We start from the raw sequence: 25,201 nt of genomic DNA, 5'->3' as shown, positions 1-25,201 counted from the left end.
TGAAATTGTGTCATTTCCCCTGAAACTTTAGAATTTCATCTAGCCATGATATTGTATATATGAGAAAGTCTTTATTTATAAACCACAGGTCTTTGAAAACCAGCTTAGATTTGTGCTAATGTAATTCCATAGAGACATCGTTACAGCCCATTTGTTCATTCATCCCTTGTTGGAAGTGTTTTGCTCTGAAAGGAGCTACCCCATGGACTCATGCGGCAATGGGAATAGAATAATCGTCGTCGTGTATAGTCTCAGAAATGTTAGCTATTTTATTATTATTATTATTATTATTATTATTATTATTTAATAATGAGGATGAAGGTGATAATCTCATGCACTGGCGTTACATATAAACCCAACTTCCAACAAGTAATCCTTTTCGAGGATGTGGACACATATGAAAATGGATACAGATATTGCCTGTTTTATGTAGTGATCAGTTTTACAAAATAGCAGCATTTTACCAAATATTCTTGTTCAAGCACTAGTGTCGAACACTAACCTAGAGAATGGAGTGGGGAACATGACTATTATAAAGACCCGAACCTCAAGAAGCTGAAGGACTAGTTAAGAAAAACATCAAAAAAAAAAAAAAAAAAAAATAGGAGCCGCACACATAGCAGCTGTTCAATACATGTTTGTTGAGTGAATAAATAACCCAACGCAGAAAATTGTGAAATCCCTGAGGGGCAGACGAAATGTTGTAGGCATTTCAAAGAAGAGGAGATTACCATTGGCTAGGGTGGCTGGGGAGAGGTGTGGGATCTAGAGACACTTTGTGGAGATAGTATTGGGAAGGCAAGGAAAGGGGTCCTGATGATTTTGATCTTTTTTAAATGTATTATCCCAATTAACCCACATCACAATTCTAAAAGGAAATATAAACATCCTCATTTTACATATAGGGAGATGGAAGCAAAGAGAAGGTAGAAAGCCTGCTAATTAGAAAATTGAATTTGGATTTAACCGTAGTTAAATACATTGCCTCAAGTTTTCCCACTTTACCACCAACTTCCTCTTTCACAGGGCTCAGAGCTGTTCATCCTTGGATGGGTAGGTCTTGACATTCCAATGTGGGAGAGGGTACTCTAAAAAAAAGGGAACAGTTTAAGCAAAGACATAGGAGTGGGAGAAGACCGAATGAATGAATTTGTAGTCACATGGTGCTATATACACTAAATAGAAAGGTAAATCCTGAACCTATTTTAATTATAACTTGAAAATCCTAAAGATGGGAATCTATGAGAAAACACTCCATATCAAACACTGGGAAAAATCCATGCTTTAAGATTCATACCTGGAATGTAAATTTATTTGCTAAGTCTACACAGATACTTCTCTGTGTGTATATGTTTTATGGCCCACGTAGAGAATCTGACGTGTTCATTTGCAATTACAGTCAGCCCTGGCCAGAATTAAAAAGGAAAATATTAACGATCACTCAAAGCCAACTGAAATGTTCCCTATGAGAAATGTTGATGTGTGCTGTCCATGTAAAGATATTCCCACTTGCGATGAAATCTGATACACAGTAAATGAGCCTTGTAAGAGAGATGTGCCAATTCTGGACCTTGAAATTGTGGCTTTGATAAATTAAAAAGAAAAAGACCTACCAACTGGGCAGGGATTTATTCATCCAACTTATCTAAATCAAAGTCAGCTTTCTTCAAAGGGTTAGAGTCCACTTCATGGTTCTCTTCATTTTAGGATGGCGGTCATTGTTCCTCTACCTGGATAGCCTCCATCCACACGTAGGCTGTGGTTTACGTGTCTGTCTGTGACTTACTCAGAGAAGACAAATTAGGTCACCACAAAACAAAAAAACCAAAAGCCTACTGAAACAAAATGGTCTATAAAAAGAAAGTTTCTTATGCCCTCGTTGGTGGCTCATTCAATAGTCAATTCTATATAATAAAGGACTCAGGCAGTGCTGACGATTATGTGATATAGTGCAATTTTACAAATGCAAATAATTATTAATTTTCCTCTCTACTCCTATCAGTGAAAAAAAATAAGGCCTTATTTTTTTAACGGATATATTTCATTTAAAATATCTCTATGGGCCTTTCTATCAGGAAATCCTTCCGGGAGATTATTAAATGTGGAAAGATTTTTTTCTTATATTAGATTTGAGAATAATGGATCAAATGCAGTTAAAAAAGATATAGGATGCAAATTTTATATCATCATATCTAATTAGTTTCACCACATTTTTAAGACACTTTGCTAATACATTGGATTAGTAACCCCAGATGTAACAGTTCCTTTTTTTTTTTTTTTTTTTGCTTCCTACTCATGGGTGTGAGGCTATATTTCACAGCTCTTTCCCAAGCATATATTCATAATAACTCAGAAGAACACAGAATCAGTTATAACCTGGTTGCCACCCTTTTCCAGAATCCTAATATAAAACTTGTTTCTTAAACAGTGCCTCAAATTAACAATCTATTCAATAGGATTGTAAGCTATATTTTGGGGGCGGGGGTGGGGGGTAGCCCTTGTCAAAATGAAAAATGGGAAACTCTTGCTTCAGAGATAGAAACAAATAATATGTGAAAACATTCAAGGAGGTTTAAAGTTATTAAAATGGCAGATCTACTGGGAACAGAAAGCGCCGTATGTCATGGAAGAAACGAAGGAAAACGGAGACAGGAAGCATTGTCTGGCCTTTTCGATCCTGCGTTTTAAAACAAAACAAAACAAAAACTTCAGGAAGAATTGGAAGGGAGCCAACCTAATGCCGTTATTTCATAGAGCTTAGGGACACACCAGGAAATTAGAGGCCAGTTAGTTTAACTTCACTTGTGGGGAAAGTATTAAAAACTGCTGCAGGAGATCAAGTGAAAGGATGCTTAGAAAAGCACAGCTTGATGACGGCAAGCCCGGCCAACGTGGTTTTCGGAAAGGGAAGGTCATGTCTTCGGAACTTGTTGAAATTCTTTGAAGCTATTATGGCCCAGTACAGCCTTCAAAGAATACAGTGCGGCCCAGGACCTGTGTGTCTCTTCCGTTCCACGTCAGGCCTTTAGGGATGCTTGCAGGACATGGCCCTCATCAGGACCTCAGCACTCCAGGATCAGAAACCACTATCAAAATAGCAGAAAATAACCTCGGATGGAACATTTTGAAAGCTGGAACCAATTAATACAACCTGATATTTATAAACGTAAAATAATGACTTGGAACAAAATTTAGGACTATGGAGCTATAACAGAGAAGTACTACATTGGGACTATAAAAACAATCTAGAAGTTATTGTGCCAAAAGCTGGGCTTCGGAGGCATTTCTCACCCAAAGAAGGGATGATTCGAAATCAGAGCGGTAGGAACAGTTACCCGGGAAAGGGTTATGAAGATTTGCAACCGACTTGCAACCTAACGCATTTTGTCAAGATGGGAAAAAAAGCAGTCAGATGTGTTAGCCCCTGAGCCTCCACGGTTCTGAAGGAGGAGGAGAGAGCAGCCTGGCAGAGAAAGTCAAGTCCAGGCTAGTCACTGAGCAAAAGATCAGGGTTCTATCGCTTTAGGTATGGCTTCCCGGGGCATAGGCATGTTTGCCTCTCAGAGTTCTGTTCTCAAAGAAAAGCACAACTCAAGCAAAGGCATTCAAAAACATCCAGATACCGCCCTAGGCCTTTCCCACCCGGGGGCACGGGCAGCTGGCCAGCCTCTGTGGCCGGTAATGAACGTCTAGGAGGAAGAGCGTCCAAAACTGAGGAGCCTGGGATTCAGCAGCAAACACACATCACGCAAGGACTGGGGTGCTGGCTAAGACACTGGGTCACTGGGAGAACCGCTGGGTGAGGCAAGAAGCTCCTCAAGAATTCCAGGACACAAACCAGTGCAGGAGCAGCCACAAGAATGAAGCAAGTTTCAGCTAAGGGAGAACAGCCATCACGGCCTTGGCTGCGGTGGGTCCTGGAGCTTGTGTAACGCTCTGCATTTCACGTCCGCCATGATTGGAAGGATGTCAGGGAAGGAATCAGGAAGTTCGTATCATTCTATTCCTGTATTTAAGACTGTGAATAACCCACCTTTGTATATAGTAATAATAATCGTCCCCACTGATGGCACACTTAGTTTATTCTGAGTCTTGTGCCCTGGGTGCTTCATATATAATAGCCAATTATTAGCCAACCCTGTCTTCTTAACAACCTGCCAGGAGATACTTACAAGTAGTGAAAGTGGAGCTCAGACAACTTAAGTAACTAGTTGACTCAGAAGCCTCCGTTCCTTCTGCTTGCATCACACAAAAACTGAAGATAACGTAGTTTAGATGCTGCGAGTGGTTGTGGTGGTTTAACATTCCTTAAATACAAGCTATTGTTAGTAATTAGAATTAAGCTTTTTTAAACCTCTTAGTAGTTCTGTGATGTTTTCCTACTACCGAGAAAAGAAAAGAAAAAGGATATCTGTGCATGATGACGCCATCAAATGATTTTAGTCATTTTTTTGAGCCACACGGATGAGTGGCTTCTGCCCAAATGTTTAGATCAACAGAAATTTTTAATTCTTACAGTTAAGATTTAAATGGTTAAGGTGACTGAATCTTTTCTTTGGGGGAAGGAAGAGAGAAAGATGAGAAATGAGAGGGAAATTAATACCTATTCATCAAAGATGGAGGTGTGGGAAGAGACCTGTCTGAAATCCTAAGCTAATCAGTGAGTGCTGGATTCATCTCCAGAATGCCTTCTGCTAGTTTGGTGAGACATATACCAAGTGGTTAGATGCACTGATCCAAATCAGACAGCTTGGGCTTTTACCCTCATCCTACTACTTCCTACCTATGTAATCTCGGACAACTTACATAACTGCTCTTGGAAAAGTCAGCATTGGTGATAGTATCTACCCCATAAAGCTGTAGTGATGATTGAATGAGGAAGTAAATGTAAAACACTTAGTATGGTACCTGTTGTACTATAGAGGAAGCATCCACTTAGCTTTACCTGTCATTAATGATCATTATTAATGTTAATAATTGAATAATTAAAATAGCGATAATATTATTTTTTAAATTTCTGTTCACAGTCATGGTGAATGGAAGCATGAAAGCACTAGAAACATCTATGAGCAGGGTTTTTCTCATTGGTAATGTTTCATTGTGGAAAAAACATAACATAAAACTTCCCATCTTAACTATTTCTAAGTGCTCAGTCCATAGTGCTAAATCTATTCATATCATTGTGCAACGAATCTCCATGACGTTTTCATCTTATAGAACTGAAACTTTGTATTGGAGAACAACTCTCCCTTCTCTCTTCCCCCTAGCCCCTGCAACCATCATTCTTTCTGTCTCTATGAGTTTAACTACTCGAGGCTCTCCTGTAAATGAAATTATACTGTGTTTGTCTTTCTGTGACTCACTTGTTTCACTCAGCATAATGTCTTCAAAGTTGTAGCATGTGTCAGAATTTCCTTCCTTTTCAAGGCTGAATAATACTCATTGCATGAATACACCACATACAACAGTATTCCACGTATAGACCACATTCGTTCATGCGTTCAGTCACTGATGGCCACTCCGGTTGTTTCCATCGCCTGACTTTGTGAATAATGGTGCCATGAACATGGGTGGGCAAATTAGGAGCAGGTTTTTCACTAAGTGGAATATAATTGATGAAAGATAAGCGAACAGTTAAGTGAGTGAGGGAAGAAAAAGAAAAGGTGCGTCAGCGGTCAACGGTATTTGGACTATTCCATTATACTGGTCTTCATGCCCATGGTAGAGACTACTATACAGTCTTCTTTGGTATGTCATGTAACGGGTAAATATGACCGCACACACTAAGGAATACACAGTAGTACTAGTAACCATTTCTAGCATATAGTAAAATCTCACATTTGGGCAAAAAGAGAGATTTCACAACCACTCTCTCATGACATCTTTACACCCTCATCTGAGCTGGGCAGGATAGCTGGTAATCTCTCTGTAGTGTAAATGGGGAAATGGAGGCCTAGCACCCTCCAACGATTGGTTCGCAGTCACCAGCCAGAGTGGAAATCAGTGTCAGTCCTCCTGACTCAGTCCAGGGCAGGCGCTACACCTCAGCAGGCAGATCTCATTCATTCAAAAGTCGATCTTCTCCATCCATTCCTTCCCCCAAGAGATCATTTTAGACGGTTTACGGATTAAAAAAATATATTTCATTAAATACATATTTATTTTAATGTGTATTAAAATATAAAATTTGAATATTAAATTGCATATTCTCCAAATGTGTGGCTTAGGATAGAGCTAAATTATATTTTAAAACTGGGTTTGCAGTCAGTTTAGAGAAAAACATTAGGTTCGTAGTATAGGTGGGACACAGCTTTGGTGAAATCATCAAGTGATACTCAGTCACTAAGGTTTAGGAAATCCTTCATTTTCATGTGTTCCACACATATTTCCAGGGTCTATTATGTACCAAATCTATGGTCGAGTTTATCTTGGCGAATAAAACAGATTTCCTGCTCTCACAGAGTCTGTATTTGAATGGGAAGGACAGGCATTAAGGAAAAATTAAATATGAAAATCTACATAAAATTATGAATTGGGATAATGGTTTTAAATCAGAGAGAATTACAGTGGAAAATACTTTAGACTAAGTGTTTGAAGGTGAACTGAAAGACAAAATGAGCCAACCTAAAAAAAAAAAAAGATGGGGAAGATATTCAGGCAAAGGTAAACGTACAAAGATGAGGCAAGAAAAGAAAGATTTCCTCCTGTTAGAAGAATGAAAAAGCCCCGTGTGCCGGCAACATAGAGAGAAAGGTGGGCAGAGGCTTGATCTGCGGGGATTGGTAGATCTTTGTTAAGAAAGAGTTTGCATTTTCACTTCATAGGAAATGGGCAACCATAAAGGGTTTTAAAACATAGAGGGACACAATCTGAGTTCTTTTTAAAAATATTTTCTTGCTGCCGAGTGAAGAACAAGTTGGGATGGAGGCGAGCATGGAAGTGAGACCAGTGAGGAGGACATTGGAGTATCCAGGTAGAGACAGCAGACAGGTTGAAAGCATATTTAGGATGCTGACGGGAGACGTGAGGGGTGAGGGAGAGAAGAAGGTGTCAGGGGCCCTCCAAAGTACTGGCTGAGAAACGGAGTGAAAATATCTTAAGATACAGAGAAAAATGGGGACGAAATTTGGGGGAAGTTGGGAAGCATAGGCATAGCTTGGGAGAGGTTAAGTTTGACATCTGAGAGATACCTGAGAGGAGATGTCAAAAAGGAAGTCAGGTTTTTTTTAGTCTGTTTCATTTGTTTTGTGTCCTATGTGCCCAGCTCAGTTGTTGGTACCTAGTAAGTATGGAAGAGGTGTTTGTTGTCTGAAAGAAGTAACTTACTAAGGAAGGACTAGTGAGAGTTACTGTAACGACTACGAGCCGTAGACAGTGGACCATTTCAACAATAGTAGTTCAGTACCGTGTTTCCCCGAAAATAAGACTGGGTCTTATATTAAGGTTTGCTCCAAAAGACACATTAGGGCTTATGTTCAGGGATGTCATCCTGAAAAATCATGCCAGGGCTTATTTTCCAGTTAGATCTTATTTTCGGGGAAACACGGTAGTTCTTCCTGGGTACTTGTAGTTTCAGTCCCTTCCATTTTCCCTCTATTGGTTCCATATTCTATACAGTGGTTTTCTCACTGTAGGTGAAAACCCATTGATTTACGAAGAAATTTAGTTGGCTGTAGCTGTGTGTGTATGTGTGTGATTTGTGATGTAAACTTTCTTTGTCGTTGTTGCTATAAATATAGGTCCAAAAGAGTTTGAAAAACCAATGCCCTAGAATCCTCTAAACCTATTTTGTGTTATCTTCCCTTCGCATTCGCCTCTCTTTCAGTCTGTCACCCAACTCTGGGCTAAGGGATCAAGTAGACACTCATCCCAGCCTGCTCTTCACTCAGCAGACACCCACTGAGTTGCTCTTATACACTGGATAAGGGGTACAAGGTTGAGTTAGACCTGGTCTCTGCCCTCAAGAGCTCACAGTCGCTAATTTTATAAACAGTATGTTTGTTTCTTGCTATTTCATGACATTCTAATGCCTTATAGCAGTTGTCTATTTAATTCCCCATTATAATTGAGTCTGTTCTTCATTGAGCCCTGTGACTGACCTCACTTATTTTTCACAACTTTGAGCCAGAAGGGTGATGGTCCCCAGACAGGGTATGCTGGGAAGAGAGTGGGAGGGGAAGAATACTCACCAAGAGAGTCAAGATGCAGCCGAGATATGGAAGGCCTTGTTTCCTTAGAGGGAGGGAAAGTATAGCTGCAATTGAAATATGGTAACAATTTTCCTGCTTCTACATGTTTTTAATGTGACCTCTATTCCTGAAATCCTAACTCTTTCCTCAATCTTTGCTTGCAAGGAAGGGAAGAAGAAATAATGGTAGAAGAATTGACTATTACAGAGAGATTCGTTTATATTTATTGAAAAGTTACTGTGCATATTGAATACTCACTGAATATTAATTTGGATGAATGAATTTCAGATAGAAGTTTATGTGTGAAAATCTATCCTTTCTTCTATTTCACAAACATGCCTGAGAAAACAAAAAACAAACAAAAACTCCTTGAACCTTCTTAAATAGCATGATGAAGTAAGTTACTAAAATATGGTCTCTGTAGTGCTTCAAGAAATATATAAAAATATGTACTTACAAGTTTAGTAGTTTGAAAAATAGGAAACCAAGCCTACAAAAATTCTTCCCCAGGAAAAGTGAAATTGCTCAAAACCCCTTTCTTGAACTTTTCGTATTTCAACTTAATGATTTGGGTTGCAATGCTCAGAACCATTTGAAACCTCTAGAAAGCTCGGGTGGCCAGCAATATGCTGTGTGTGTCCCCAAACCACACCGTGCATCCTTGTTCTAGAAACTAACAATTGTATCGTCATCCTCATTTGCCTTTATCGAGAATTTTTATGAAAAAGACAGACTCACTCCAGCTCACTCACTCATTAGGAAATCTTTAATTCCATTATTTCTTTATCAGAAGGAACATCTAAGTATTGTGGTGTTCTCACATCTTATAATATTACCCTTTCACTTATCCCTGGAGCTTCAGAGAAGCAGAACAGCCTAATAACATGTGGCATTGTCACAGGCCACCACTGCTGCGTCCCATGTCCCTTAGGAGGAGATAGTCTTATGTTACGTTCTCAAAGATTCATTTTAGGAATATGACTGAGAAAAAAAAAAGGATAGATCCTATCTGAATCTAATGCAAGGGGCTAATATATTACTTTTTATAACTAATAAAATTTCAAGGACTGACAGCAAATTTCTGATTTGCTTTTCCCCCAGTAAAATATCTGCTTTGAATTATCCAGAAAGAATTCTTCTTCCTGCCAACTTGTTTCAATTCCCTGTGCAAAACCGTCCACACAACATTGTCAGGAGTTTCCTATGGAGGTTCCTTTCGGATTCTTCAATCATTGAAGGAACACACCCACCCACACACACGTTCCCCCCCTTTTTTAGGGCAGGCACAGGAAAATGGATTGGGTCCGTAAGGTTTGTGTGTGGTGCTCTCCCTTCCTTTCCTGCTAGCCTAGACAAGTATTAGTCATCAGATGGGGGCAGAGCTTTGGGGTCTCACCCAGGGCTAGGGTCCCGTTGTCTGTACAGCAGGCCTGCCCGGCATGGAGGTGGAGCCGCAGTCGCCTAGAGAGGAGATTTAGGAGGTGCTGGAAACACTGCCTGTCCAAAAATAGCCCCCACACCCCGCCTACTGGGTTCAGGCACAGCGTCCATAAAACCCTGCTTTACATGAAATGAAACTGCGTTTCAGAATGTTAACCCGTTATCCTCTCCGCATGCATTTATGTATCAGAGGTAAATGCTGAACCCTGAGGGGGTCTCCCGGGGGACAGGGAGAGTAGGGGGAGGGGTTCTCAGGCAGAAGGAGATGATGCCAGTGGCCAGAAGCCGTTCTGATGACCACGGGTTGAGTGTCTTGGAACTGAACCTCTTCCACATTCATTCATTGCATCTTTTTTGAGATCAGTATTTTATGGAACATGACATTTCTCACACAGGCAGTGGTCTTCGCTGTCGCCCTTAAAGAAAACAAGAATAACAACTCACATTTCAAAGAAGCTTTCTAGAACACAAACCACTGTCGGAAGCAATGTCAGATTTGATCCCCACCACAGCCTTGTGCCGCCAACTTAACCTCTCTCTGTTCTCAGGTAGCAAAGGAGAAAAGCCTCAAAGAGGTTCCCTGCTTGCCCACCGCCCGCAGCTAATAGTGGTGGAGCGTCAGGTTGAAACCCAGGCGTTCTGACTCCAAATTCAAGGTTCGCTCTGACTTCACGCTCTGGGAGGCACAGTCCTTACACCAGGGGTGTCCAAACTTTTTTCAACGGTTTTCACCAAGGGCCTTATGTGGTAAAATACACCAACAGCTTGGCCATTCCCTGGAGGTGAAGTACGTATTGCCTCACCTGCTTTATTTAAGTAAACTAAACATATTTTTGGAATTTGCTGTGGACCAATTAAAAACGGATTGCGGGCCGCAGTTGGCCCGTGGGCCGCAGTTTGGACACCCCTTCCTTACAGTCTAGGAGCTGACAGTGAAGTTGAACCTGCTTAGCCATTTATCTAAACAAAAGAGCACGTTCTGGGAGTTTCCTCAGGTGGTATTACTGAGGCCGCGTATGCCTTGTCTTAAAGTTTCTAAAATAATTTGCCAAACACGAGCTTCTGCAGGCACACATTTTATTTGGCTTCAGAAATTTCAGTTAGGTTTAATCAGTCATTCCCCAGGCCAAAAAAAAAAAAAAATTCCACTTAGAATACTGACCACTTTGCACAAAGTGTAAAATACAACAACAATCAACCCAAATTTGATGGGAAAAGTAAAAACAAATGACTTGGCAGAAAATAACTTAGAATGTTCTGTAGACGCCCCTGGGAGCTGCCGGTATTTGGAGAGTAGGTAGAAAGTGGGGATAGAGCCTTATCTGGGATAAAGAAGTGGCCGTGCGGTCCAGGATTTCTCTGTCAAACTACATCTTCCTTGCTTCATGCCTGAACACACACACCTCCTCCGTTGCTTCTGCCATTCCAACGAGCCCCAGTTCTGTAGTAACTCTCCCTCACGCATTCCTTTTTAGCCCTTAATTCACTTTATACTCCTTCTTCCGCAAGTGCACCGAGTTGAATAGAATTATGTAAAATTTAGACTTAGCTGTGTTCACTTATCAGCCAAATAGCCCTGTTCAAATGCCATTTCTTTTATGAAATCTTCCTGGAATTCCCCAGACACAATTCATCCTGTTGTGTTCTGTTGTGGTGGTTTGTTTGTGCCGACTTCCCCCACTTCATCGTGACTGGCACGTGCATCAGAGGCCATGTGTCATTTGTCACTAGGCCCCAAGGCTCTAGGGTAGCAGTCCCAAGCTGTTGTGATCACGTATCCCCACAGTTAAAAAAAAAAAAAAAAGTGAGCTTTTATTCCGTGTACATTGTGTGTGTAAAGAGATAAAAATGCACAGCAATACAAACGTATTACAAATACTACAGAACGTCCTCAAAAATAAAAATGAAAAAGGATGTAATAAAGATAAATAGGACTGACAATTAAGTTCGAGAACTTGTTGCACCGATGTTGCTAACTTTTTTTGATCTCAGAGGGATTATTCATTATGAAATTGTACCAATTAGACAAACAGTTAACTAAGTTTACTATTTGGAAGTACTGAAAAGACTGTGTGAAAAAGTTAGGCAACCTGAACTTTTCGCCAACAATTCATGGCTCTTGCATCACGACAATGCACCAGCTCACATGGCACTGTCTGTGAGGGAGTTTCGAGCCAGTAAACAAATCACTGTATTGGAACACCCTCCCTACTCACCTGATCTGGCCCCCAATGACTTCTTTCTTTACCCAAAGACAAAGGAATTATTGAAAGGAAGACATTTTGATGACATTCAGGACATCAAGGGTAATACGGTGACAGCTCTGATGGCCATTCCAGAAAGAGTTTCAAAATTGCTTTGAAGGGTGGACTAGGCACTGGCGTCGCTGCATAGCTTCCCAAGGGGAGTACTTTGAAGGTAACAGTAGTGATATTCAGCAATGAGGTATGTAGCACTTTTTCTAGGATAAGTTCGCAAACTTTATTGTCACCTGGTATAATCAGGAGTTCTAATATTCTCCCCCCTCTTGGTGGATAGTCCTATGCATGCCAGAGCTGCATTTGAAGACCAAAGCCACTGATTTTGGAACAAAATAAATGTTTCTGAAGTGGGCAAAAGAATGAATGGACCATTTCCTACCCATGGAGTCTTTCTGGCACACTCAGCATTTGCGATGACACCAGTCACTTTCTACATTGGTCAGCTGGCACCATTTGCTTTCCCAGCCTTTGCACCCACTGGCTTGGTAGAAGTGAGGTTAGGCTGGATATGGGCTCACCTGCCGGTAGCCGGGTGCCCTTGGAAAGGGTCGGCCCACACAATGTTTGTGAAGGTCTGTGTGAATTGTACACTGGTTCTGTCATGCAGCACGTATTTCATTGGCTGTTTACCACATGCTAATCACAAAGTTAATTCCAGCCTGCAGCCTGGAAGACAGGTAAAGAAATAAATGAACAATTTTCCCACCACAGGAAAACCAGGCATTGCAAAAGGTGCAGTGAGCGCACAGAGCCATGCCGAAATCTTTCTAAAGTTTGGAGGGAAAGGTTTTAGGAACACGGGGGGGGGGGGGGGGGGGGGGCGGGAGTGTCTAGGCAAAGGACTCAGTCTGTGCAAAATCAGGCAGACATATGATGGCACGGTAAGGGAACCTCCACCTGGTGGGGTCCCCAATGTGTAGGCGGGAAAGTGGAAGGAACAGCCAGGAGTGGGTCACAAAGGATGCAGCGTGCCCTGCTACCGAGTGAACAGTTTGGTCCTTTGGGTGTGGGAGCCACTGAGGAATTCAGAGCTGGGACGTGATGTGAGTGGTATACCTGTTAGAGTCCCTGTGCAGGAAGAATTCTGTGGGTGGGTGGAGGGGTGGCACTGTTCAGAATAGTCCATTTTAGCTGTTTTATTTTAAAAACAATACATGTTCATTGTAGAAAATTTGGAAAATATAGAAAGAACATAGCCTATAGAGTAGTAGAAACTTAAGTATCTATAAAGTATTCCACCATTCAGAGATGCATGCTTCTTTTTAAGAAATCATATTATACGAGGCCGGACAATTAAGTTCACGAACTCATCCTAGAAAAAATGCCACATACCGCATTGCTGAATATCACTATGGTCACCTTCGAAGTACTCCCCTTGGGAAGCTATGTACCGACACCAGCGCCTAGTCCACCCTTCAAAGCAATTTTGGAACTCTTTCTGGAATGGCCATCAGAGCTGTTGTCGTATTACCCTTGATGTCCTGAATGTCATCAAAATGTCTTCCTTTCAATATTTCCTTTATCTTTAGGTAAAGAAAGAAGTCATTGGGGGCCAGATCAGGTGAGTAGGTAGGGTGTTCCAATACAGTTATTTGTTTACTGGCTAAAAACTCCCTCACAGACAGTGCCGTGTGAGCTGGTGCATTGTCGTGATGCAAGAGCCATGAATTGTTGGCGAAAAGTTCAGGTCGCCTAACTTTTTCACGCAGCCCTTTCAGCACTTCCAAACAGTAAACTTGGTTAACTGTTTGTCCAGTTGGTACAAATCCATAATGAATAATCCCTCTGATACCAAAAAAGGTTAGCAACAGCATTGCAACAAGTTCGCGATCGTATATACTTTCTATCACATCTTTTTTACATATTATGAGTTAACTTTTTCTAAATCCGTATTCAATATCTGTGTACTAAAAGGCATGTCTCTATTTAATAATTCATTTAATCACTCCCCCTGTTGCTAAATTTAGACTGTTTACCAATAGTTATGACCCTGATTGTTTCCTCATGAAAAATTTCAAGAAGTGGAATTACTGAGTCAAAGTACATAAATCTTCTTAAAGCTCTTGACACATATTTTCAAAATACATTCAAGGTAATCTGTGCCAATTTGCATCCCTTCTACCAATTCCAATTAACCACACCCTCTTCAGCTTTGTATTTCTGATCTTAGTCAATGTGATAAGCAAAACTTAGAAGGTTGAACATTTAATCATATTTTTATTGGCTGTGTTTTATGAGTATGGAATTGATTAAAACGAAATGATTAAGTAATTTTGTTTTCAGATTTCTTCTGATAATGGGAGGGGACCTTCTATTGTCTAAATTCAGAACCGGGAATATTTGCTCTAAGTGATTTCAAACAGATTTTAGGTGATATGAGGGATACAGAACCAAAGAAGCCCGTCATCCGGCCCTGTACAGGTTCAAGGCGAACTGCAGGGGAAGGACACACGTGGGCCCTCCATGGAAATGTGACAAGGGCCAGGGCTGTGGGACCCGGAAGCGGGATCTCAGATCAGGACGCCCGGGAAGAGTGGATGCAAGCGGCTCGTTGGCGTGAGCCCTTCAGTTCTAACCTCCTCTTGCCTCCTTGTGACAGTGGCCCTCAAAGTGGCACACCCCAGAATCCCCTGGAAACTCACTAAATACTCCCGTTCCAGACCCCAGCCATCATAACGGGGGTCAGGGGTGTCTTCCACAGACTTCCGGGGACACGCCTTCTGCAGAAGCACCCAGGTACTTCTGAACATGCCCTTGGAGAAACACAGCCACACCTGCTGCGCTCCCAGGAAGCTCCCTGATGGCTCCGGAGAAGGGGCCATCCCTGTGAATCCTCCACCCGGAACCGGACCATGGCCCCACTTACTCTCATCCCTCCTCACATTCTCCGTTCTCTAGGGTTCATCCATCCATTCCTTTATTTCACTTTCCAGCACTTGTGCCAGGCACTGTTCTAGGTGCTGGACAGACAGAGGTGAATATGCCATCAAGGGCCCTGTGCCGGGGAGATTTACACCTCCAATCGGAGGAGTTCTGCCAAAGCAACGGGGATCCGGGGCGAGTCAGAAAATGCTTCCCTCCATCTGCTCTTCAAGGCCTGCCCACACACGTCCCTGTCTACGGCTGCGACAAGTTGGAATTCCTCCGCTAACCACGCAGACCTCTAGTGCTAGGAGCGAATGACAAAGCTGGAGGGGAAGGGACAGGGTGTAAGCGCTGAAATACACATCCAGGGGTTTTGAGGTTTGCAAGGGTCACCAAGACATCTAGTAAAGCCTGAGTTGTTGCTGCTGCGTATGGAGGGTCACCGAAGCTGAATAACGTGCCAAGACTCGCAAGGACACCTCTATACATCTGATCCTGTCTCTTGCCTGCTTTCAACTCTCTGTGTCTCATTACTTTCGAGATAAAATCCAAATTCCTACAATGTGTCACTCAGGCCCCTGGTGGCCTCAGCCCTGCTTACCTCTAAGTGACAACTTGCCTCCAGTGCAACCCCTCCCCTACCCTCCTGCCACTCTGTCCCCTCCTTCACCACCTGGCGCGCTGTCACTTTCTAGTTTCCTGAATATGCCACTTTCTGGCCTCAGTCCTTCGGCCTGGGATACTGCCCTTCCTCTCTCTTTTCTCTCCTCCCATTTCATACCCCCAGGCCTCCATCACATCACGGTCACTGTCCTGGATCCTTCTGTTGTGGATCCTTCAAGGTCACTTGGGAGTGACACCTGCAGGAAGCCGTTGTTTGGATGAGGTGTCCTGGCGTGGGCTCCGCACCCTCATCACCTCCGTCACTGGGGGGGCCCAGGTACTGTAGGGCACACATGGCACATTGTAACTGGCCTGCCCCCGACCACGAGCTCATTGTGGTCTATGACTGGCTAGTGCAGGGAGTGTCGTGGGCGCTCTGGAAAAGGCTGATGCGTGAATGACACGGTGGGACCGGACCGTCCAAGTGTGGGCCAAGTTCGCGTATCATTGAGAATGGCTCCATGTCAGCACTTGGACGGTGAGAAGAGGCCGTCACCGGGATGCGGCCACAAGAGCGAGTCTCTGGGGAAGGGTGACCAGTGGCACAGTGCCTCCTCCATTCACTCAGGTGTGATCCAGGCCCGCAAAAAATTCCACGTGTGGGTGAGTGACAACCCACTCCAGGTAGTGGGTTGGGGCTCCAGGTAGTGGGAAGACTTGTAAGCAGGCAGCATGAAACATGGTTCTCGATGGCCATTTGATTTGCTTCATTCTGTAGTTGTTTACTAAGCATCTACGAAAGTAAGCCCTCAGTTGGTCACCCTAATGTCAATATGTAAATAACCTTTTCCATAGTTCTTAAACTCAAGGATATTTAAGAATCCCTAGAAAGCTTGTTAAAATTTCACACCCCTAGGCCCTCACCTTCAGAGATTGATAAGGAAGATCTGGGGGTAGATACCAGGCAACCTGTATCTTTAACTGGGGCCCAGGGATTCTGGGGCAAGTGGCCCACAGTGCCCTACGGTTTCCTCCCCCATCCCAAACATGTGCAGTTCAGTGAATTGCTGTGTCTAAATTGCCCCAGCCTGAGTGAGCTGGGGTGTGTGTGTACGTGCACCCCCCAATGGACAGAAGGGTGGCCAATCCAGGGTGGGGCCCCACCTGTTACCCTGAACTGGAATAAGCGGGTTGGAAAATCATGATCTGACTTGTTTTTATTCGTCTTCCGTAAATGTATGTAGAGCTCCCATTTATTTTGGTGTTTAATAGTAGAAGTATTTTGGGGTCTTTATTTAGAAGTTTGGTGGTGTTTTTGTGACCAGAAATATGTCGTGGGAACTGAAGCCTCGTTTGTGTCCATTAGCCTGTGGTAAAATTGGTTTCGTTACATGTCGTTGAACTTGGAGTTGCCATTCCCAAGAATCTACCTCATTGCAGGATATTAGCAGAAGCCCACTCCACACTGTTCCTCTTTTGAAAAAAGTTGTGGGGTTGTTCACTTGTAATGCTCACTACAGCTGAAAGAAGCAAGAATGACTTCGGGAAAAGAGCTTGGTCTTAAAAAAAAAAATTAAAAAAAAAAATTGCCATGATACCAGAATCGTGTTGCCAATCCATACCTAAAGCTAAAACACATCTGAAATGAAAGTGCTGTATCATTCTCCCATACGTTATCACGTTCAGCTCATGCACCTTTATATATTTTGCAGGTACACAAAACCCAAAACCCGAACAAAAAGAGAAAAGGGAAGCTTTGGTTTTTCCTTCCTTGGAAGAATAATCCCAACAAGTGTTTCTGTGCTTTTTTTGACACGTGCACGTTAGGTGCACAAAATGCACTTCTCCTTGGGGAAATTCATCACATTTCAAATTACACATGTCTGCTAGCACATAGATCTGTTCTACCTTCCATGTATTTGTTATTGTTGCTTCTGAAACTTCCTTGCAGCCCCAAAGAGGTCTTAATCCCTGTCAAATGTTATTATGTTACCGACTTTTATGTAGTCTTGAAAGGGGTTGTTTATTTAGTTTCAGTGACTCCTTGTTACCGCCAAATATTATTTCATCTCAGCACAGATGTAAGAGGTCCAATGACTGGAGTTATTTTACAGCCCTGACATTGCCGAGAGACGGGTATCAGCTTAATTATGGACAGCTGAAAATGATCTAGGAGTCACCTGCTCGGGAAATTTATCATCATTACCGACTTCTCACCAGGCTGTGGTCTGAGCACTTTCAGAGCGTTCCATTTGCGTTAGACAGACGGTCTGATCTATGTGGAGCCTGTATCTGCAGTCACCTTTCAGCTTATGCAGAGACGGCTTAATACCGCTTGATTATTTTCTTTTCCTCTGCTCTGTGTGAGGAAATGTGTCTTTCTCTTCCCTCCTTTCTGTGTCTCCATCGCCTGCTCTCACTGCTACCCTTATTCTTCCAGCTGTTTTTCCAATGATGCCTCATTGGAAATTATTCATTACTTAAAGAATGTCAATTGCGTAGACTAGACATGTAAGGGACCGAGCAGTGCAGTGACTCTGATACAATTGACCCTCAGTCAATGCAGAAGGAATGAAGGGGGGAAAGAGGGTGGAGGGAGCAGCAAGGCAGACTGTGGGGTTGCAGAACACTCTTCATGTAACTCCTGTATCTCACATTTCACAAGAAATTAAGAATAGCACGCTTCCTCCTCCCCCCCCCCCCCATTATACACTGCGCCATAACGAAACACATTTTCGCACCTTCTCTTTTTATCTCTGCTCTCCCTAAATGGACCCTGACTTGTCCTGTTCGAGTAGAGAAAGGGTTAGAGGAAAGGAGAGGCCATGGGTGCTGTCCTGCCTGCCCAGGTGCATTTCACTCCATTCCTTTTCTCCTTCCCCTGACCTGGGCTGTAAGGCCTTCAGGATTTCCAGTCCTGCCCTGGATGTGAGGATAAGAACAGCAGGCATTCATCTCAGTGAGGATGTACCTACCGTGCACGTATCATTCACGGCACTGAGTCATTTTATGTTCTTCCACTCAATTCTCAGTGCAGTCCAATGAGATCAGAACTACTCATGTGCACTTTCTGTAGAGCAGTGGTTCTCAACCAGGGACAGTTTTGTCCCCCCGGGAACATTCGGCGCTGTCTGGAGACACCTCTGGTTATACACAGCTGTAGAAAGAAGCCAGGGACGCACGAAACACCCTATAACGCACTGGAAAACCTCCTCCAACAAAGAATTGCCTAGCTCAGAATGTCAATAGTGCCACTGATGAGAAACCCTGCTGTAGAGCAGAAAGCTGAGGTTTAAAGGGGTTCAGCAGCTTGCCCAAGGCGCCAGAGAAGCCTGGCCTAGAAGGCGCTGGTGCTTTTCCAGTCTGTTGCACATGGTGGTTACGGCTACATCAGCTGCTTCATCAGCTCCTGCACCAAAGGAGCTGCGATTCCCAGCACCAGTCTTTCCAGGTGAGGACAGCCCCACGTAAGCGGTCCTTCAGTCATTTGCAAATCCCTAGCTCGTCCATCCTTTGTACCAAATATGCAGAATGAGGCTCATCTAAAATGGCCCTTCACGGTAAACAGTGAAAGTTTCATTAACACACATACGCACACACACACATTGGGGCAGTCGTTTCTGTGATTTTTTTAATGGTATAAGCAGATATAATATAAGAGCAGAATGCATAAGCAAACAATGACGCTACCCCAGCAGTGAACTTTGACGGTGGCACATACGGTCACACAGTTTATAAGGTCTGACAATTAGGTTCGTGAAATTGTTTCAACGATGTTGCTAACCTTTTTTGATATCAGAGGGATTATTCATTATGAATTTGTACCAACTGGGCAGTTAACCAGGTTTACTATTTGGAAGTGCTGAAAAGGCTGCGTGAAAAAGTTAGACGACCTGAACTTTTCGCCAACAATTCATGGCTCTTGCATCATGATAATGTACCAGCTCACACAGCATTTTTTCTAGGATGAGTTCGTGAACTTAATTGTCCAACCTCGTACATATTTATGTTTATATATGTATAGGACACTGCAGAAGGATACACAAGAATTAGTTAACAATGATTACATCTGAAAAGAGGGAATTAGTGGAGGGGGTTGGGAAAGCATTTGCTTTTCCCTAATCAGTCATATATTAAGGAAATGAGTTGCCCCAAAGAATGTGACACCAAATGAAGGGAAGGAGGAAGGAAGGGAGGGAGGAAGAGAGGAAGGAAGGGATTCTGCTCTTGTTCTCTGAGGTCTTCTCATATCCAAACAACCCTAAGTCCTGGACCCAAGAATAATGGGTTAAATATGAAGTCATAATTTGTACATTATTACAGCTACTATATTACAAACAACATGGCCCTCCAGGGAAGGCCCTGAAACCAAACGATTATTTTTAGGAGAACTGGTGGCTATTTGGAGCACCTGGAGGGAAAGTCTTCTTTAGCCCATTCCTCTCCCATCACCCCTCCCTTCTCTACCCCAACACAACCACACCTTTTCCTCTCCTCCATCACCTCCTTCCCATTGCCTATTTCAGGCAAGAAAAATGCAGAACCAAGATGTTGACCCTTCCTCAGAACTCACCTGGATGGAACATGCAGCAAATTAAGCAGTGATTCAAGTTTCCTCCTTGCAATCACACCAGGGAAAGCAGGCAGCAGACCTCATGGAAGCCCTTCCTTTCTTCCTTCCTTCCTTCCTTCCTTCCTTCCTTCCTTCCTTCCTTCCTTCCTTCCTCCTTTCCTCCCATCTATCCATCTACCTACCTACCTGTCTGGCTACCTGTCTGGCTACCTACCTATTTACCTAGTTAGCTAACTATCATATATATGCATACATAGAGGCGCATGTATGCATACGTGTTTGTATATGTATACACACACCTGCACACAAGCACTCACTGAGTTTCCAGTCGTGGGGTAATTCTAAGTGTTAGTCCAGGCAGCTGCTGTGCTTACTGCGAATGTAGGGGGGACTCACGGAGAGAAGGGCTGGAGGAGGGGAAGGGACGGCAGTGTCCGTGGGTGGCCTCACCCCCAGGCAAGGAAAGAATTCTGTTTGGCTTGTCTGCTATATTTGTGTTGGATCAGATCATCAGGTAGTAAATATGGCATAAGTCTTCGAGCCAAGTAAGTGATAAAGAGGGAAATATTTTTATTTCTTAGTATGCGCAGAATCACAAACTTTCTAGCTGAGAAAGGATATCACCATCAAGATCTTCTTCATGCAATAAGATATAGACAAGCCTTCCTGCCTCAGCTGTACTCTTTGAAGCTGAATTTCCTCCTACAGAACATGTTTGGGACCTCAGCCTGGACTCCCCCAGCCCGAGGTCCAGGAGACACATACAGACCTCGCCTGGCAAGCGTTTGTCTCCATTTTAATGAGTCTCATTTGCCCATAAGACTCATTTTTTTTTTTAAGTTTCTGACTCATGCCAGGCTCGTTTATTTGGTATTTTGGCTTGATGAATACCCAGGTTTTAACCCACTTAGGACTGTTTCTCTGCCTAGTTCTAGAAGTCTGTGCGGAGACTTTAGTTGGGTTTTTGTCTACTTACCGGGCCCTCCACTCTTGACAGCTCACTGCTGCCATTTGCTCTTGTATCCCTTCTCCTCCCAACACCTCCAGCCCTCGTCAGCTGGCCTCCCAGAGTGTGTGTGTGTGTGTGTGTGTGTGTGTGTGTGTGTGTGTGCGTGCATGCATACTCACGCACTCAGACACACAGACACGCAGAGACACACAGACGCAGAGACACACAGACGCAGAGACACACATACACGTTGACTAGATACTGGAGAAGTAACCTTGACGATGCTAGAGGTTTGAAGGTTTAATTGTTCTTTCAGTACAAGTCAGGCAAGGCAGGGGAGGCCTTTCTGAATGTTACATGAAAAGTTGCATTTCCTCTTAAATTTTGTCACTTCTGCAGTTTTTTGTTTGTTTGTTTGTTTGTTTTGTTCCCACAAAGACGTATGCTTCAAACGGAAGTCCTCTAAGCATTTTTTTTGTTTTCTCTGAGACCAAACGACTGGCTCCTGAGAAGGTGGACTTGTGAATGATGGAGTGTGAGAAGAAAGAATTGTCAGCAGAAATTAATTTGTAAACATCTTTCTTCTTCTGCCTCTTCTGGGGATGGCGCACATACCATAAAATTTTCAGCCTCCGATTTTGAGTTCAGCAGAGACTTTCATTTTCATTAATTAACCCAAAGATTCCCACCATCATCCCTTCGGGGGAAGCACAGAAAGAAAATGGCACATGTGGGAGTCACATTTCCTCCGCGCAACCCGACTTCTGCCCTTGCTGATGGGGCCACGTGCCCTGATGGAGGCCGCCCCCCGGGGGTCGCCCTGGGCTGCCCCGGGAGTTGGAGCGTACACCAGCCTCTTCAGGCTGCCGTGTCCTGCTGCCACTGCCCTCACTCCCTGTGTGTCCATGTGTCATGAGAACACGGCTGCCCAGCTATTCCCGTGACACTCCTCATCACTCATCTCCCTATTTCGTAGCAGGATGTCATTGCCACTTTGATGCCACACCTGATTTTTGTTGGAAAACCCAGTTCTCTACACACAGTTTTAGATGCACCAGAAATAACTGATAGCTGGCAAAATCCCTTTCTCTCAGGACATTTTGTTGTGCTTTGAGTACATTTTAACACAGTGAGGTAACATTCACAGACGCATAGAGACACTGGGAGAGAAAGCAACTCCCGAGACATCCCATCCATCACCGTGACGCCAAACAGCTTCACCTAAACCACCCCAGACGTAGGTAAATATCCTGTTTTCACAGGTCATCAGGAAAAGAGACTCCACACCACGCTTGGGTAACCCATTCCAGTGTTGACTTCTCCTCAACACTGTCATTATATTTGTATCATGGGAACACCCCATACTAGACCGTTGTGAGCTTTAAAAACCCAAATTTGTGTATTTTGAACCAGATGTCACACACTGGTTAGCTGGTATTCAGAAATGCCATTTCAAACCAAATACATCGGATTGGGGCTGGACCCCATCAGACAGCTTTCATTTTACAGTAAACGCATGACCATTCAATCCCTTAGGATTCTCTTCCCTCTTGAATCTGGTCACTATTCAGCGTTGAGGTTCTGCAGGTGTACCTTTCTACTTTCCTTCTCCCAGAAATCCCAGCCATCGTGTCGCTTTCCCTAAACCGTGTTAGCAGGAGAACCACTGTGAAAAGCAGGGAGCCCTGTCTCATGGAGGCTGTTTGCTGAGACCCACACAAAGCTTTCTGACACTTGTTCTTTTGCCTGTCAGAAACGGCAGCTTTAAAGGAGTCCTTTTCCTGGCTTTCCCCTCCCGCGATGCAATGCAGGAAACCCCGATGTGGTCTCTAAGAGGTCCAGTTACATTCTGGCGTATGATAATCCACAGGGCCTCCGCAGTGAGAAGCAAAATCGCCATCTCCCTGTCTTTCAGCTGTTAGCCTGGGCCAAGTGGAAAGTCAGAAGGAACCCGATCGGTCAGGAAAGCCCTGCCCGAGAGCTGGTATGAGCCTCAGACAAGACGCAGCCTGATGAGAGGCCGTGTGCGCCGTCATTGTCTGGGACAGAGGGCCCGAAATTGACACCATATGCGCCCCGGAGGAGTAATTGCTCCAAGGGGGGAGAAAAGCAACATGTCAGAACATTTTAGTAACACCTAATTCATCCCAGGGTTATAAATAAATCTGATGCTTGCTTAAAAACAAAAGTCAAAAAAAATACTTCGACTAGATTACTTTTGTGACAGTGCTTCCGCCAGAGGTGAACTTTATTAGGGGGGCAACATGAATAAAGAGAAACACATAACAACTTTTTATGGTATATTTTACGTGATGTTATTTTTTTTGCAGTAAATAAAGTGGTTATAGGGCTCCAAGGAAAAGGGCCCAGATGTTAGAGAGTTGTGTGAAATTTAGGGGAAACAAGCTGTAAAAAGCAGAGCCGTAAAACAGGCTGTGAGTGCCACACATCTGGACAATACAGCTGTATGTTCCTGGTGGCTGTCGTCACCCAAAGAAAACTCAATAACCTTATTTCACCCCAATTAGGCTGCATACCAACAGGATCAACATTAAATTGCAAGGTGGGGAGGGGTGCAGCGTCCATGGGGTGCCTCTGTGTCAAGCATCTTTTATCTTTCATTTAGATTTGGTCACCAAGAAATAAGTGACTGTCACCATAGCCATTTCCATTCGGATAAAACCCTATTTAATTTACAATGTACTAATAAGTCAAAGTTGGCCAGTTCGGACTCTATGCCGTGCCAAACAATAGTGTAGCGTGAAACTGACCTATCGGTCGTCCTGCCGAGGATCCCTGCCTGTCGTTCTTCTACCTGTTTTGGAGAGTTTGAGTCTAGCACCATTGTGGGAAGCACCCCCTGTCTTATTAGGAACAGAAGTTAATTTTCAGGCAACCCAGTTAATTTAGAGTAGATGATAAATACCCCTCTCTATGGCATCGGGGCATTTTCCCTTAATATTTTTAGCCAGCCATGAGGCCCCTTTGCAGTAAGACAAATATTACGAAACCAGAATACCATTTCATCTTTTCATCACTGACAGACGGTGCCAAAATTTCTAAAATGCCACCTTTCTAATAATTGCATTTCTTCATAGGTGTTAACGGCAGCAAAAGCAATTATGGACAGTGGAGAGAAGTTAACCTTACCACTGATAGGGAAACTCTTGAAATTTCAACTCCTCCAGATTAAACTGAAGGACCAACAGCGACGGGAAAACGAAAAGAAGGTACTGTACAATGGTGGGTGTTCACAAGCCCGCAAGCCCTGGATGAGAAGGACCAGGTTTCTTGAGGGACACTTTCTCTCTTCGTAAGCCTACCAATGCCGTATTTAGCTGTTGTCTCAACTTCTTAGGGAAAAGGCTATCCAAAGATGTGTTGGAGAAACTACATTTTCTCAAAGGCACTCCCATTAAACATAAGTTGCCTTATGCAGAATTCTGACAGTATCCAGGGCTTGTGCCTGACGTTTGTGTAACAATCAACTGGTCTATTTATGTACTAGAAACAAAGAAGGGAACCCAGGAGAGACAGCGAGTCAGGAGAAGTGAATATAAAAAGCTGAATAAACTCTGCAAAGTCAGGGTCTAACTATTTAAAATACTTGATAGGATATTTGATAGGAGCGCCTGTTAAAATAATAGGCCACATCTGCGCCATCATAATAACCTGACTATTTCAGCAGCAGTCCATCACTTCGACGCCCATATTGTACGTCTGATTATTTCTTCACATGTAGATTTTTCATTGAATTTGCCTACAGAAATAAATCTTCCAAAGATTCATATTTTCATCTGAGAAAATATTTTAAAACTTTTAGCAACGTGATGCCAGGTCCAAATCCATTTGCTATTATCATTACTCGAAATAAGAGACGTTTTCCGTCATTTCCAAATCATGCTGAACTATATTTGGAAGGTCAAGTGGCTCCTGTATGCACGTGTAATGTGTGCACGCGTGCACATGTATGTTTGACATGGATTCACATGTAAGTCGTTTCTTGATGCCCCTAAGTGGAAGAGGTAAAATCAGTTCATAGACAAAGAAGGAGAAAAGTGAACATGTTCCAATAATATCTTCTTCACCTTTGCAGGAGCCAAAATCTGGGGTTCCTATTTGCATTGGTCTCTTGACAGAATATTAGTAGAACAAAATAATAATGCCACCTTATATTCATAATAGTGGGCTTTATGGTTTTCAAAAAGATTTCCCGTGTAGCATTTTATTAGGGTGGCACATATTGTCCCCAGGAAAATTCTACTCATATGAACAGTCCGTGATACAGTTTTCTTTCCATCTATTGAAGCTCTTTACATCG

General features: G+C 43.2%; 1 protein-coding gene across 4 annotated transcripts in view; it reads left to right on the top strand.

Moving 5' to 3' along the window:
* The window catches only part of SPAG17 (sperm associated antigen 17), a 163,016-nt gene that overhangs the window by 25,235 nt on the left and 112,580 nt on the right, over nt 1-25,201 (top strand). For all 4 annotated transcript variants that reach the window (XR_016021765.1, XM_088799522.1, XM_088799521.1 and 1 more), the window contains exon 4: nt 23,979-24,110. Coding sequence is in view for 3 of the 4 variants with exons in the window: in XM_088799522.1 (XP_088655648.1) it covers nt 23,979-24,110 (132 nt within the window). In the remaining variant the exon portion in view is untranslated. The remainder of the gene's footprint in view (nt 1-23,978; nt 24,111-25,201) is intronic.

The sequence above is a fragment of the Rhinolophus sinicus genome, chromosome 7 (assembly GCF_057876585.1).
Source record: "Rhinolophus sinicus isolate RSI-liver-muscle chromosome 7, RSI-T2T, whole genome shotgun sequence".
NCBI lineage: Eukaryota > Metazoa > Chordata > Mammalia > Chiroptera > Rhinolophidae > Rhinolophus > Rhinolophus sinicus.
The sequence above is the reverse complement of the archived record's forward strand: the minus strand, read 5'-3'. Positions and strand labels throughout refer to the sequence as shown.